This window comes from Atractosteus spatula, chromosome 2 (genome assembly GCF_055471065.1).
Source record: "Atractosteus spatula isolate fAtrSpa1 chromosome 2, fAtrSpa1.hap1, whole genome shotgun sequence".
In the NCBI taxonomy this organism is placed as follows: Eukaryota; Metazoa; Chordata; class Actinopteri; order Semionotiformes; family Lepisosteidae; genus Atractosteus; species Atractosteus spatula.
This window is the reverse complement of record NC_142707.1, coordinates 57,319,954-57,337,030: the sequence shown is the minus strand read 5'-3', so window position 1 is coordinate 57,337,030 and position 17,077 is coordinate 57,319,954. Positions and strand designations below refer to the sequence as shown.

Genomic DNA, 17,077 nt, shown 5'->3' with positions numbered 1-17,077 from the left:
GAAAAATAAGTGTAAATAGATGTTAATATGCATACTTAAATATTTTCAGTATTATTGTGAGGGGGAACAATTTCTAAGTTATATTTAAGGGGAAAACAACTATGTGGCTACAACGTCACTATCCTGTTAGCATGGCTTTAAAACACAGCATGAAATTTGTCAGATTACTTTTTCAAATTCAACTATAAACTCAGAGAATACACTCTGCAGATAAGTCAGTAATTATATGATGTTGTTAAAAAGAGGTAGAATAAATTTGAGGACAGCAAAAATGTAACAATAACGGACAAAATGACAAGGGATGCCGTATACTCTGTGAAACACTGAGGCCTAAAGAGTTTCATTAGACTGCAACATAACGCCATAAAGGTGTCATGTCTGAAACTATAGAGGATGGTAGTCAGGAATAATATTAATACATTATTTTTTTCATTTAAAAGATGGCAAAACTATGTTTAAGGTCATTTACAGAAAAAGATGTATGCCCATTTACTGGGAGCATGAAATATCCTTAATATCAAACTTCTTTATGCCCAGAGTTCACTATATGGTGCCTAACTCCTGATGACTGTTGCTGTTTAAAAGAAAAAAAAATTACAGGCAGCTTCTAATTTTTATTTTGTAGGAGACAAAGTAAAGGGTACACATATATACAATACAGCATCACACACTACTTTGTTTCCCGCCCTGACCTCCAAGCATCAGCAGCTGGTGCTGCCTCCTGGGTCGAAATAAACATTCTGACCCCATCACTGAGAGCTGTTCTCCTCATCCACCCTTGACCTTTCACACAACCCTCTCCCTTGCCAGTTCCCACTGAATGCATTTACACACGTCAGGGTTTTTCACAAGAACTGTCCCCCAAATTATTCCAAAATGGGCACAAATGAGTCAAAAACCAACTCCTTAATACAGATTTCAGAGAGCAGGCCAAACACATTGATGTCGCTACAGATGGCGAAACATACTTGCTATACCTTATGCTATGGCACAAACGTACACATTTCAGATACAAAAGCAAGGTGGTGCTGACTCTGAGGTACATAAAAACTGAATACATGTAAATGATTTTTTACTCCCCTTCAATATTTTAAGAAAGCTTTTGATGTCTTTGTAAACTGTCACTGTGCCAGACAGCTGTTGCCTGAATGAAGGTAATAAAAGAGAAAAAATGAAATTTAACTTTTTGTTGTAGTAGCTGTTTGAATAGATGGCCTATTCTGGCTTCCTGTGGTAATTCTAAGAGGGGGGAATGTTAATCTCTTCATGAGTATTGGCTGACTCTACACAATCTGCACTACAAAACATCACTTTGCAAACATTACTCAAAGTACAACTCACCCTTTTCTACAATAAACTGCTACTTCTGATGCTCATTGATATATGGAGATTGCCATAAGCAGAAATAAACACACTGACTAGGAATATGGATCAACATTAAAATGACATTGAAATTCACAAAGGAGTCAGATCACCACTTCTTAAAAATAGGAGAGTAGTTAAGTAGTGATGATTGACTTCTGCTATGAAGTTTTAAATGCACTGTATGTTGAATAACACTATTACCTTGTTTCAATCTCAGGATGTACTGAAACCGAAAAAACCTCCCTTCACTCATTTGAAAAAGTACTTTTCAGTGGTTTGCTTTGCATAGTAATGGACAAGTCTTTTTAGCTGGAATGAGTTACTGTCTTATAGAAATATTTTAAACCCAATAATAAAAAAACAGTATGAGATAATGACAGTATCATAGGTTAGGTTATCTCTAATTTTCATAGACTTATATAGAAGACTATTTCAGAAAAGCCACAATCATAGCTAAATCAGAAAATGCAGAAGAAAAATAAAATTTCTACACACATTTAATTTTAAATATAAAACTAGCCATGTAAAAATGTATCATTGACCCTAAATTAATTTCCAATTAGACTTGAAAAGGTCATTGACAACTTAATGGCTATTTGCAGTCTATAAAAATATGATTGTTAGGTCAAAAAGCATCAACTCTTACCATATTAATTAGGACGTATTCACATGTTAAGTAATTGTCAAATAAACCCATTTCCCACACTCGTGAATGATCTATTCAGATCTAGTTAGCATTACGTATTCAATACATGCCATATAGCAGGCATTCCCATAGCTATTCAGCTCTAATTAGTCATTTATGCTTAATCCTGTACATGCCTAGTAGTAGTCCATCAAATACAAGCTTACTATTGTTTTATTGTTTAAGAATAGGCAGAGAAATAAATAAGGTAAACAGTTGACCTTAATTAAAACTAGGATTTGGGATGTTAGGAACGCTAACAGACAAACTGTCAAAAAATCATTACAGAGTAGTAGATTACAACTACTTGGTTAAGATATTTAACAGATGGATAGTCATAGTTTTCTCTCATGTGAGAAATATGTTAACAGAAAATTATATTGTTTATATGCTTTTGTTACAAAAACATTTTTTTTATCTGAAAGTCTGTTTTTTTTTACAAGTCATGAACAAATTGCCCAGACATTCCTCTCTTTATATTTTACTAAAACAAAAGCCTGGTATTAAGGCTAGAGTTTAAAACAAAATGTGCTAATCTCTTCATGACTACCTACTGACAATCTGCACCTCAAAACACTATTTTGCAACTGTCACTCAGAATGAAAAAACTCAGCTTTTTCTAGAAAAAGATATTCCCCCTAAAGATGTAATAACACTCACTAAACCACCAAATATTTCAAGAAGTTAATTGTTTTCAAATGAAAATAAGTGGTTCTGACAGCTGTGTAACTTTGATACTGCTAGTTGCTAACTTCAGTGTTATCTAAGCTTAGCCTTCTGCAGGAGTGCAGGTACAATTAGCCACATGGTGCTGAATTACTACCACTCCAACAGACCCCAATGACAAAAGTCAGGAGGATGTGGTCTCTGCTGAGAAAGGGAGGGGGGGGGGGGGCAGCTGGAAGCGGACAGCCTTCATCTCCTCATTTGAATAATGCGCCCTGAATCTGTCACATTATTTATCCTCCTTATGCTCAGTGTACGCTGCATCGACAACAAATTAAGTTGTAAATAAAAGACAATCAGCACCATTGTTTGTTGTTTTTTTTTGTTTGTTACGCCCCTTCTTCTGCCTCTCTAAACCCAAAGCAGCAGCAGGAGTTTAAGAAATTAAAAAAAAACAACAGAAAGGCACTAATAAGACAATGTATTATATGCGTCACTATAAGCAGTGCGGTATAGAATCCATGGAACAATGAAGTGAGGGACATTTTCTCATCAGGGATGGTACATCAAAGAAAGCACACATGAAAGTCTCAAAACTATGCTTGTCCTTGCAGTCTTCACTTATTAAATTCAAGAACACTGTAATTGTATTAAACAAAATTATATACAGTATAATCAGCTTACCTTTACATCGGAGAAGAACATTTTCAGCATGTTGGAACTAGGATATCTGGTATAAAAGAACATCAGCTTCGCCTTTTTTAAGTGATTAGGTGAAAGTCCTTCCTGAATTTGGGATAGCCGTGTCAAGGAAAAGTCATCAAATTTCATTATGAATTTCAATAACTGAGGGAATTAAAAATTCCACACTTTTGTGCTACATGTCAGGAGGTTAATTAACATTTTAACTTTCCCTCTTTTCTTGAGAAAGCTAAATAAAAATAACAGCCTGAACCTAGACACAATGACCATTTTTGTCTGACTTTTCTGTTGCAAAAATCTACATTAGGAAAAGTAGAAAAACAAGAGCAGCATTTTACATAATGCACTCTTATTTCACAGTCAAAATAACCAAACCCCCCCCCAAAAAGGAAAGAAAAAAATATTTGCATGTCACTGACAAAGAAAGCAGTTAACACTACATACATAGGAGCTTGAGATCGTTACAAGATATGTCAAGCCAAAATATATCTTAAGGTTATTTTTCTGGTAATGAAAAGGTCTTCTGGGGGACCTAAATCGATATATGTGGGTTTGCTGATCAATAAATGCCTACTTACCCTAATAAAGGCCCTATTTATCAGGAAACAGCATTACCCTCTAGATTTGTAAACAGAAGCTACTGAAGGGAGTCCCAGGAGAAAGTGAGGCTAACCGTAGTAATCTAGCCATTCCAATTATCCTACAGCTTCTTGGCACTCTTTTGTGTACTGTGAGTTAGGACGGGTTTGGCCACATCTGTGCCGCAGACTGGCCGTGCCATTTCCTCAGCAAATTAACGGCTTTATAATTTATCAGAAATGAAGATGCATGTGGAGAAAAATCAATGTGGCCCCACAAGGTCAATTAAGAGGGTTCCTCACAGAAGCTACTCCTGGGGTTGCTACTTCTTCAAAAGGCACATGGAAGAAAACAGCAAAGAGATTAAATAAAGCAATGAGCAATAAAATAGGTCCTCACATTGCTCAACTGGAGGCTCAACCTTCTTTAGCTGACCATCATACAAAAAAGCTTTAATTTCATATAAAGGTCAATACTAGATACACTCGGGTGCTCAGGGCAGAGGCACAGTACACAGAAATAGGTTACTTTAGTCCACAAGTTTCTAAAAAAAGCTAAATATAAAGTAACCCATTGCTTCATCAGAAACCTGCAAACAGAACTCATGACATTTGGATTTCACTTTCAGAGGGAGGGATATTTTGTGCTCCTTTACATACTGTAGCAACACTTAGAGAATTACACACAATTTAAGCAAAAAACTGAATACTTTGGGGCTTCAAACACTTAAAATAGATTGCACAAAGAAACATACTGTATGGTTTCTAGGTTGAAATAAGATTCAAGTGTTTTGAAACTGTGAAATCTGACTTTGAAAAACATTTGATGAAACACTGAGAAATGTCTCATGAAAAAAAATCTTTCAGAACATTCAGTCTGAATCAATATTGCTTTTAAATTCTTAACCTTAAGTTCAAACAAACAGGAAATAATAAAATGTGTTTTTCTTATTTTTCTTTTTATTTCTCTGGGTTAATGTTCTTAGAAGAAAGGGAGGAAAACATCTTAGTTAGCAAACTCTGAAGCAACTTGATTGAACTAGCTCTTTGTGTTTCAGAAGCTTAATGATTGCATAGATGATAACTCATGATTGACATGCTTCTTGTGCCAAGTGAGGAGAGTTGAAAGAACCCTCAGTGACCTCCATTAGACTGATAGGGAAGACTAAAAGAGCATTACACTCTCCAATGCCATCTGTCATAACGCATAAGTGAAATAACAGCACCGAGAGAAAAAGCAAGCCGTCCTCTTTTGCCGAGAAAGAACTTTTGAAGGAGCCAAAAACTTGCATTGACAAATTAGAAAATTTTAAATGGACAGAAACACCTTATGCTTACTAGTAACAAGATTTTGTAGTTTATTACATATACACTATGGACTACAAATGCAAAAATGGAGTGGCGTTATTTAAAATAATCTAGTGAGCTTCTTAATGAAATTAATTATATTGAGAAGCTCTTTTCAAATTACACTACAGATCTGTAAACATGTCATATTGGTGATCTCAATTAAGAGGTAAATCTGTTTAAAAGCTTAGCAGTGACCACTGTCCTCATTTCACACAATTCAGAGTTCCATTAATTGTAGTTTGGTTTTTCAGACATTTCTATATCTCCCCTAGGACCCCCATTCTCATCAAGAACGTCTTATGATCCTTGCTGCAAACGTTTTAAAGAAACATTTAAAATAACAATTGATTTGAAAAAAACTAACCATGGGTAAGAATATTTTGAAGATTGATGAGGAATACTCAATTTTCAAGTTAACTAAGAGATTTAAATATTTAATTTCAAGCAGTCTTAAGTTAAATATACTAAATGTATAATGTGTAACGGAACTAATAATTTTTTGCTTAATAATCAGATAGTAATAGAAACCTGTAAAAGAGTATACAATACGTAACTAAAATTAACAGGTAAAATCTCCACTCTTCATTACCTGCCCTCAAATAACCACAGATAATTGCTAAACAGGGCTAAGCCTGCTTTATGGGGTACAATGAAAGATGTATTTTGAAACAGTCTCATATGCAATTCTGCGATTTCCCTCACGGGATCAATAAAGTACTGTATCTATCTATATAAAATGTACAGTATTTCCTTTAAAAAGGCTACCTTTGGTATTCTAACAACAAAAATAAGATATAGTCAAGACAGTGAATAAGCAGATGTTTTCTTTTTACCTATTAATTGCTCATACCAAAAAGCAACCTTTCTTCCAAGAAAGCTCTGGCTGTTTCCAGGTGACTTGCACATGCACAATGACTCATGACAGAATAGATCTGGTAAACACACAGCTGCAGCGAACACAAGCTAAGCCCTATTCAAGGCCGGGAAAGAAAATAAGCACAAATAAATATTAAGGAGTTTAAAAAAAGGAAAGTGAAGGCAAACATGCCATGTACCAGTAGCTCTTGGCTTGTCTAATAGCTCTCCGTGTCTGAAGACAGATGACATTGAATTCTGTGTGTCACGTAAAAGAGACAATAACTGCTGAAACTTGAACCAGCTGCCAGGTGTATGAAAGAAAAAAAAAACAAAAAGAAGATGATAAATCCATAAATTAATGAAAGACATCTGCTCAGGAACATAAAAGATTAGAGGAACAGTGCACTGCAGCTGAACCTTAAGTAGTGTTCAAACAACCTGCAAATCGTAATGTTGGATGTTTACAAGGTATAATATGGATGATCGCATCACTTGAGACATGGGTACAAGTATGTTCCCACTTTAAAAAAAAGAAAAGGAAAGGATATTAGGATAATGTTTTGGAAAGACTGACGGCTGCAGTAATGAAACTAGCCAGCCAAATGGTGTTATTAGTGGAAGCGTTTAGGTCTAAAATACCAACTGGAACAATTTGCGCTCACAAGTACTAGTCTACGCCTAGTCATGCGTCAGAATCCTCATCTGCTTTTGTATCATCATTTCTAATTTGCTCATGGACCTTTTTTATATATCAATGTCAGAAATGAACAAAGCATAAAAGTTTGATTTAATTTTTTTCCCCCCGTTAAGGATGTTTCTGAAGTGTACTGTGTACTGTAGTGGTGCATCGACATATAAGAAATGAATCCTAAAACGGTCCAAAATACAAAACGAAAAGAATAAGCAAGAAAATATATATTGCAGAAATCTCTCTAGAGACGTTTGGTAGTTCACATGGACGTTTTGCAAGTGGCTGCAAACAAAGAACACTCATCCTTTAGATAGTCTCTCCTCCACACTGAAGATCAGTGTATTTCTTTTGTACGTCTGAAAACATAGCACAGCCTCTAATCTATGGGAAATGCAAAGCGACTTCACCTGCTCAGATGTCTTAGTGCTGCACAACGCCATAGCTGTGCTTCGACTTTCTGTATGCAAATGTTTTGGGGACTGAACAAGGCTATTTTTCTTGAGATGCAAAGAGGCCGCGTGACAAGGAAGATCATACTGCTCAGGGACAAAGACAATTGGCTGTCTGTTTCTTCAGCTATTTGAATAAAACTTAATATTTGATTAAACAGCTTCATTTGCAAATATCTAGAATGTATCTGAAGCTCAAGCATGAACTCACTCTGCAGGTGCAGTTTCTTGGCATATTAAAAATAATCTTGTAGCATTAACTCCTATATTTCAGGTTAAAAGAAAAAAGAACCTTCAATTCAATAAATATTTTTTTAGCAACAAGTAGCATGCACAACCATGTACTTCTGGTAAAATTTAAAAAGGGCACTGCATGAGCTCATATTAATAAATACTGGAAATACTGCAAAGATGTCTTTCAACTTGCAAAAATAAATGGAATATTCAAAACACCATATTTTCAGAAAAAAAGCTTTTTAAAGGAGAATCTGGTTTTAAACAATACTTTAATATTTAATCGAGAGTTTTAAATGTTAGACAAGCAACACTATACAACAAATACGGAAAGAAGCTGTCTCCTGCCTTAGCCACTAGGATATCATACAAAATATGCAGTATATGTAAAAAAAAACTTAGGAGCTTAGAACTCTGGTCACAATACAGAAAAATTCCCCTCATCCTATTAAAAAAATCGTATTTAAGACAAATTATATTTTAATTGAAAAACTAATGCTAACTAGCGATTGCTTTATTCATGTTGTTGGTTCAACATTGCAATTTTTCATTATTTTGAAATTGTAAGTCTTAAAATGAACCACAGGCCACAAACCTAAATTAATCTGTGTTTGTATTTAGGGGTTTCTTCTTAAAAAACAAACAAACAGATTGTTGAAAAAGCAAATGGTTTTCTAAATTTTGGGAATTGTTTGAAGAGTCAGATGGCCCAAATTGGACAGGATACATTTTAATTCTCTGTATTTCTACACTTTCAACATGCAACAGCCACTAAGCAAACAACGGAGGTTTTGAAACTGTTCACACTAAAGGTTAAGAAACAGACAAGGGAACCGTATGAAAGATAAACAGCTACCTGCAAACACCTGTTAACATCGGCTTCAAAGAAAGGAAGAAAAATACTCTGCTGCCAAGCAACAGCAAATGGTGCACCAAGTACCTGAGGCTGTCAACAAATCTTTATAAAAATAAGAATAGAAACTGCAATTATTCTTTTTACAATGTGATATGATAAGAAAAACGAAGAGCCGCAGGGAGACAGTGGTGCTTTATCACACTGTATGCCCGGCCTATAGTAAACACATACAGTACTGAAAAAAAATTAAGTTTATTTTTTTAAACAGACTTCAGATGAATCAAATACATTCCCTATTTTCTTACCCTACAGTAGTTCATTAATATTATTGAAGTTAGAAAGACTACCTCAGAATAAGATTTAAGAACTGCTTTTGTTGGGGACTGCTTTAAACTCCTTACACAATCCCACCTACTCCTTCCGGAGGATCAGCTTTTTCTGACCTGGTAAAGATGAAATATTAAAAAATAAAACATCCTCTTAGATGTTTTAATTTTCCGCTAAAATGGAAGTTGTTAAGACCTCTTATTTGAGAAGCCTCTTGCCAGTTTACTTCCTGGCTTTGAAAAATGATTTGCTTTGAGTATTTATGTACAAAGTATTACGCATGCATTGATGAAAAGAGGTTAATCAAGCACAACCTGCATGATGGCAGGAGTAGAACAAAAGGAAATTGTCACCACTATTACATCTCCTTTCAGTGTTTTTCCCCAACAGCTTATATTTAAAATCCTTAAATCATGGAACTTTCTTTAATCCCAAGACAGCAGGGATAACAAAAGGGTAAACGCACAAATCAATTAATAAGGATTAATTGAAATTTAAGCATATCTTCTCTGCAAGAAGCCTGCTATTCCAGAAGCGTTCAACAAGAATGACAACTAACACTATACTGCTTACTGAGTCCTGTATTTGAATGCCCTGCAGCACTGTCTAGATCATTCAGTTTGTCTGCTTCAGACAGCCACATGAAAGCAAGTCTATCTCAGACTCTCACATTAAAAGTACACCTTGTGGAAAAAGAAAACAAAAGAAAGTTTTTTTCTTTAAAAATAAAAAAGCCTTTTCACTTGCTTTCTTTTAAAAGGATATTGTACTTCCTGAATAAGGTGAAATCTCAGACATGTCCTGAAGGTCTCCACACTCTGACTTAATGAGAGACAGAGACAGGCCTTCAGTCGTGCTGCCTGGATGCGTTGGCGAGCAAGAGCGATGGTTCATGTGATTGGATGACATCTTGGTCCGTAGGCTGGTGGTCTCCCTGGACAAGTCGAGTGACTCCGGAGAGGCCCTTTCTTTGCCTGGATACGTACCCGAGGGGGTGCCTAAAGGGTTCTGAAATGGGTAGCCCATGAGAGGAAGGGGAAAGGGATGGCGGAAAGAAGGTGGGCTAAATCCCACTGTAGCAGAGAGGGGGGAAGGATGCAGGGAAGGATGGTGATGATGGCCTCCAGGATTGGGAGCAGAGGGGGTTTGGTCTGCAGAGTTCTTCCTCACCACCAGAGGCAGTGCTTCCGTCTGGTCATTGGAGCTAGGCACCTGCATGTTGCCAAAGGTGTCAAGCGGGCTGGGAATGATCACGTCGCCAAAGCACTGCAGCCGCTGGTTGGCCGTATGGAAGTTGGGGTTCTCCCCATTGACTGCAAACCGGTCCCGAGGCATTTGCAGGGGTGGGAAGACCTGAGGAACCGGGCGAGGAGGTTTGGAGAAAACCTTTACTACAGTGTCTACCACCTGGGACATGGCTGTATTCAGCTCCTGCTTCAGTGTCTCAGCCAACTGCTTGCCTTCTGCATGCATCGAGGGAGGTCCTTGGGCCTTCCCTCTCTGGCTGTCCCGTTTGGGCTTTTCATTCTCAGCCGCCATGGATTGCTCTCTAATGAGGGCACGTGCCCGATCGATAAACTGCCCAGGATCCAGGTCAGACATCTCGTTGTCTGACCGGTCTGCAGTTGAGTCCTGAGCCCGCTGGTCCATACTGCCTGAATGCATGCTGTCCTCAGAGAGGTTGCCATCTTCATCGTTCTCGGAGTCTGTGCTGTCGTAGATTTGGTAGAACTTCTCCTGTAGTTGCCGCAGCTGTTTCTGCATATCCTCCAGCTGAAGCTTCAGCTGCCGACGTTCTTCATGCTTCTGCTCCTTCCTGGCTGATACCAGCTGCTGGAAGCTCTGTTGCTGCTGCTGGGGCAGCTTCTGCTTTCGCTTGTTCTCTCGGTAGCTCTCCCGGGGACTAGGGGGCTGTGGTGCCCCCTCTCTATCATTCTCCCCAGCCCGCAGAGTGACACTGGGAGAGTGGCTCATCCCGCGGATTATATTCTCCACGCGGGCTCGTTTGGCTCTCAGGTGCTCGTCATTAAGCCGCTCGATATCAAACTGGCTCATGCTTGGCCTGCTGAATGGGGAGAGACACTCTTGGGGGCTCTCTCTTGAAGAGTTACTGCAGGCGTCCTCCTGATGAATCTCTGAGCCTGTGCTAGAGAGCCCACTGCCTTGAAAGCTGGGCTCTGTGCCACCATTTTTGGTCATGTTATTTTTCAACAGCTGGGAAATGATGGTGGCTCCAGGAAAAGGGATCATGGCATCTTCGTACGAGTTTGCCCTCTTCAGCAGCTTGCGGAGCACGTTTGACTTCTCCCCATCTGCATGCTGCACCACTGAACATTCAACGTCCTGCTCGGAACCGTGGGGATTCATGGCACTGAATAAGGTTGCTCTTGCTTTAGCGAAAACCACAGATGCTGTCCCTACAGTCCTTTTCACTCCAATGTCAACTCTTCTTCTCTTGGTTTGTCTGCTTAAGAGGGCTGTGCTGTCATGGTCAGGCATCACTGGACTGTTATTGTGCCATCTTCAAAAGCCTGTCAGCTGGGCACAGCTCGAGAATCCTGGGACCCTGGCCAACAGAACAAAAGGACTGATGAATCATTTTCTTTAAATTTCTCCAAGTTTCCTGACCTCAATCCTGAATAAAACATAAAATGCACTACTGGGATTTATGGCACATTACAATTATTGCAATTTATTATGTATTCTGGTTGAAATGGAACATTTTAAAAGATTTCTGCTCCAGTAGTTTAAGATGGATTTAAAAAAAAGCCATAAGCACAACAAGAAAAATTATTCTTCTGTAGCAATATCTAAAAATATAATTTTATCTGGAAGAAAATAGTAGATTATTTTGAACAAGATCTTTGACAATCATGTGATTAAATACAAGATACCGCAATAAAGCAGTAACACAAGAAGATGACTATTTCCATTTCTGGAACAGTTATAAGATGAGGCCTTGATGTCGCGTACTGCAGACCTGCTTGATAACCTGTAAATACATCACTCTCACTTAAGCATGAAGACACTGCTGTCCATAGTTACAAAACAAAAGGGTAGATACAACTGCGATAATGAATTTGGACTTCTCTCCTTTAGCATGGTTTAGAATACTGCAGAGAAACTGGCGTTAATTATGATCGAGTTGATAATTTAACAATAAAAACCACTGAATCAAATTTTTGAAGACTGTAATTATAAAAAAACATATCATATTAATGTGTGTATACACACATGCACATAACATACAGTAAACATACTGTCTGTAAAAACTGGGCCTCAAACCACATACTTTTTTAGTAAGAAAATACTTGTTAAATTAAAAGCAAAACACACAAGCTATTTTCCACATCATACCTTTTTGCCTTTTGAGCAGAAATAAACTAAGAAAAATTGAACATTAACCAAGAAGTAACATTAATAAGCAGAATATCTAATGTGAAATCAAAAAAGAACACCAGAAAAATATTTATACATAAAGTACAAATATTAAACCAGACACTTAAGTAACACAAACGCCTTGCTGTTTCATTTTTGTTTCCGATTCCAAAATGGTCTTTTAGGTTTATTTTTTACTGCTTGTAGTGTCATAAACTCTTGTATACCACTGGAAGAGTTCCGAGTTTGGATCACAATTTTGCCACAGAACGTTTCACTAGTGCTACATCTATCTGAATTCAAACTTTACAACTGCCTTGCAGAGCCCATCTTCACAATAATAGAATAGCTTGCCAAAGGCAGCGTGATAACTTTTTGGAACTGCTCCCATCTCTTTCGGTTCACCTGTAAAAACATCTACGTGATCCACAGGATGACATCTGTGTATAGATTTTGAGAATAACTACCCATGCAAAAAGCCAAAATTTTAGCATTTTATACATCAGCATTGTACACATCAGGTTAATCCAAAGATCTATGTAAAAGGCACAGAATATTAAGTGTTGTAGACAAATTGTACATTTTAAAAAAACAAGGTCATATGACCTGTTTAAAAAGTGTGAAAAGAGAAGTTGCTTACAGCATCTTAATTAAATTTCTTCCCCTAATGCATTTGCTTCGAACAGCTTTTTTTCACATCTTTTTCCACTGAAGAAGTATTAAGCAAAGATAATATCATGATAAGAACACTGGGCTGAATTAGGTTCTAAATTTGTCTGAGTTGCAACTGACTACACGAGTTAAATAAGGGTGCATGCTAGTAAGAAACGCAAAGTCTTTTTAAGAAGCCTATGCTTAGCCATATCTCATGCCGCAGCACTATTTAATCGTGACAAAAGAAATGTAATTCCATGCTGATTGTTTTTTAGAATGTTATAAAAACGTTCAGCATGCAAATGGTGCGAATATTAAAGAAGCTAGTTTTACCAAATCACTGAACATATGTTTAAAGAACAGCGGGAAAATGTCAAAACGTTACTTAGGCGAATTTGGCATAAGGTCATCTGTTTCTGGAGATCCCTCCTGTTTACGCAATGTCCAATTTACGCTTAAATTCTTAACCGTATCTTTACAGTAGTTGTACAACAAGAGTAAAATGTGAATCTGACAGCTGAGATATAATTAATAATTCTACCAGAAAAAATTACTGCGATTGAAAGCGAAGGTTTCGTAACTCGGAAAACATTAGGTCGTCAAAATAACGCAGCAATTACGCAATGTTTCAAGTACACCTTTCCTAAATTAACTGTGCAATTATACTTCATTCACAATCTAGGTCGCAAAACAAAATATATAGTCTTTTAATTAAAAAGCAGCTGAAACTATGCAATGTCTCTTCGAGTTAAGAAATGAAATGCACCCTTTGCATTCACAGGCTCTAGCACAGAACTCACATTATTACAGCAAAAAATGTTTTTACAATTTTTCAAATTGTTAACATACAGTAGAGCACAAAATACTTAACCTACATTTGGAAACTTGTTCACAACGCAGACACTATAATCACATTAATATACAAGGTTTTAAGGTGGTCCTTCTTAATGTGTTTAAATGTCATTGTCATTTTATGCGTAAAAGTAAAGTTAGGTAGTGTCTTAATGTGTATATCCACATATTCTAAAATATAAATATATAGATATACGTGTGAACCTTGTGATGGTCCAGCAGGAATTATAACTACTTAAAAAAAACAAACGTTCACTCGAACTTCTGCCTCCTGGTCTTCCTAGTGCAAATCACTGAACATGGGTCTACTTTGTAAAAACAAAGACTTGGAAAGTCCAATAAACTTATAAACTTTGCTGAACATGATTGTATAGAACAGTCTCGCAGATTATGAACGTCAAGGGTATATATCGGTGACTGGTAGTCAAGGCACTTTTAAGTTTCCTTAAACTGACAGCAAACGAACGATAGCTTTAACAATGGGCAAAGTCTTTGTTGCTATAAAGAAACTACTCGCACCTGTCTTTTCAGAGACGCACCGCACCTGTCTCCTATTGCCCATGCGCACTATTTAATTCCGAAAACGTTCCAAGAAAAAACAAATCTCTCATCTTAGAAGCTTCAAGAAAGGGTTGCTATTCTTTAGCGTGTCTCAAGACCTGTCGGGGAAGAAGCGCCTGATTAGAAAGGTGGTGCTTTTTAAAGTAACGGATACATTTTTGGTGGCTATTCTTAAAACACTATCGGAAAGTATACACGATCTGCCAATTACCCCCTTTTCACTTGGTGTCCAAAAACAATACTCTTGAGAAGATGTGCAGTACCTACACTTATTCAAAGAATAAAGATAACATTTCTTCTTAAGGGGAAAAGTGACAGCAAACGTTACAATGAACCCACTAGCAAGTAGTTTGCGCTTTATGTCACACATATAAAATAACATGAAGATGGAACGTTTACGAGTAGTTCAGTTTTTCTCAGGTATTTTCACCTCGTAAAAAACCCACCCCATCATGAATTTACGACCGCAAAAAAAAAAACTTCAAAAGAAAATTATATCGTAAGATAACTGGTTCCCCTTGTTTTAACGTTCAAAAATCGTAAAACTTTTTTTTTAACATCTAAAACCAAAGCAGTACAAAGGATGCGTACCCCAGGTCCCAGAAGGCAAAAATTACAAAAGTGAACATAACTGAATTTTCCACAAAAATAAAACTTCCAGAAAATAATGATTATTACTATCTCCTTTGAACAAGAAAAAAGGGGCAAGTAAGCATGCAAATAGCAGGCAAATCCGTACCTACCCGGTGAGATGCGAAAGAAAAAAACCCTGCTATAAGACAAAGAGAACATATGCTAATACAATAGACTTAAAGCTACACACAGATTCTAAAAAAGAATTTGTAGACTTTATAAATATATTACGCAGTAAAATAAACACTTCTTATACCCTAAAACAGACAAGATCATATATTCGCATATAAAGTTCTTGGAAGTCAATACTAGTGGCAATAAAACAACATTACTACTTACTTTAAAAGGGAAAGAGAAGCACTTATCCGTCCGACGAACACATACCCTTTCAAACGTCTTCAGATCATTTTTTTAAAATATAGAAATAATAAATAGCGCATCACTGTATTACTTCATTAATCACAAATTTAACAATTCATTTTTGCCAGCGAGTCCCCCCCCCCCTCCCTTACCACCGAGCCCTACCATTCCAAACTACAGAATGAACTGGAGCTATCTAAGGACAAGGTTACTTACTCAGCAGATGAGAGGAAATTGAGCTTCTTTGCTAGTGAAAGAGAGAATACAGAGGGCTGTTCGCCTGGTGATGAATATTGTAATTTCTCAGGGTAAGCAAGAGTGATGTGCGTGTGAGTGGAAAGAGCTCTTTTGCGCCGCTCTCCTTTCTGGACTGAAATTGTATTTCTCTCCGAGCCGAGCTGGGCAGAGCTGAAGCTCTCTCCCACCAACAAGATTCACTTTAAGACGCAGCTGAAGGAAACAGGAAGACGGCGCGTCATAATCATTGTGATGTAACATTTTCACCTACCAATAAGAACTAGCCGCTGGATTTAGAGGAATACAAAACAGTGAACTTCACCGAAAAAAAGCCTTGGATACTATTAAAAGCAAAAGAAGGCTTCCAACACCTTCCCAGAAAATCTGCAAGTGAATTGGGAGACGTGTAAGGAAACTCGTAGATTTTCACATTTCTTCGTTAGAATGCTTTCATATTTATATAAATGTATATACATACATTGTATATATACTGTAGTGTATATACGGTATAGATACTTAGAAAATGAAAGTAAAGGATGTCAAGGAGTTTGGTGCTACTTTTCACGCAATTTTACGAATACATAAATTTACACATCATCCAAACGAAATATCGTCTTACCGTAGATATCTTTGAATCACACAAAATTAATAAACAAATACACACAGAAGCATTTTCTTTGTTTTCTTTTGTCATCTTAAGATGCGTTTAATGCCATCTGTAGACTTTTTTGCATGGTTAACTTGCCCATTTATGCTGTTCAAGAAATCTAGAAAGTCTGCAAAATGAAAGTTTGTGGAGATTCACTTATTTTCCTTCTTTGTCGGCAAATACTGTATGTATTAATTTGTACATAGCTGTGTCAGATTTAAAACGGTAAGAATATGAATATTTAGACGTATTGTGAGTCAATGCAATGCTTACTTACTACAGATTTTTAGATAGGAAACTAGAGTGATTCGTGTGACACTTCCAAAAAGCCTTTATTTGGTAAATTGACTTTCTTTTTCTTTATGTCAATACGGTCATCCTGGACATTTTGTTCTTCGAATAGTATGAAGTCAGAAAAAGACATAAAATATCACATACCAACAAAATATTATCACAAAACACGTACATATTGTATTAAAATATCAAATCATCAGGGAAATGCGTTTTCAGGGCCCAAAGCAAACTCTTTACTCACGTGGGTATGCCTGGTATTTTCTCTTAAACGCAAATTATTTCTTAACTTAATGTATAGAAAGTTCATGGGGTAAGAGTACGTTTTTTACGTCATCGCATGTTGGTGTCATTGGAAGCTTTTTCCAAACTCACTGATCTGCCTGTTCCTAAAAATAATTATTCCTACAGCAGCCGATGAGAAATAACTGATTTAACTGAATTAGTATTAAAAAATTGTTTTGGGTGTTACGGAAAAAAAGAAATTAAACAATATCAACGTGCCTATTCAAAAGCTGTGATACTCAGTGTCAGATAGTTAAAGATCTGAACTTTATGAAGAAAACTTGCAGAAAGTCCTTTTTTTATCTAAAACTGAAGCTTCCACTTACCAACATAATCATCATCATCGCAACAGTAGTAACTGAATAATTGTAAATGTTAAATACACAAAAAACTAAATTAAAAGGCTTTCTTTGTTG

The 17,077-nt window shown here is 36.8% G+C and overlaps 1 protein-coding gene across 3 annotated transcripts in view; it reads right to left on the bottom strand.

Annotated features, from left to right (window-relative positions):
• prox1a (prospero homeobox 1a) overlaps window positions 1-16,096 on the bottom strand; it is a 46,039-nt gene extending 29,943 nt beyond the window's left edge. For 2 of the 3 annotated variants that reach the window (XM_088908228.1, XM_088908246.1), the window contains exons 1-3: window positions 15,416-16,096; window positions 9,528-11,327; window positions 3,401-3,509 (exon numbers count right to left, since the gene is read on the bottom strand). In XM_088908228.1, coding sequence (XP_088764354.1) covers window positions 3,401-3,509; window positions 9,528-11,260 — 1,842 coding nt within the window. In that variant the 5' untranslated portion in view covers window positions 11,261-11,327; window positions 15,416-16,096. Of the gene's footprint in view, window positions 1-3,400; window positions 3,510-9,527; window positions 11,328-15,178; window positions 15,299-15,415 lie in introns of those variants that run through there. The other variant, XM_088908238.1, reaches the window with a different exon arrangement.
• Between the last annotated feature and the right edge of the window lie 981 nt (window positions 16,097-17,077).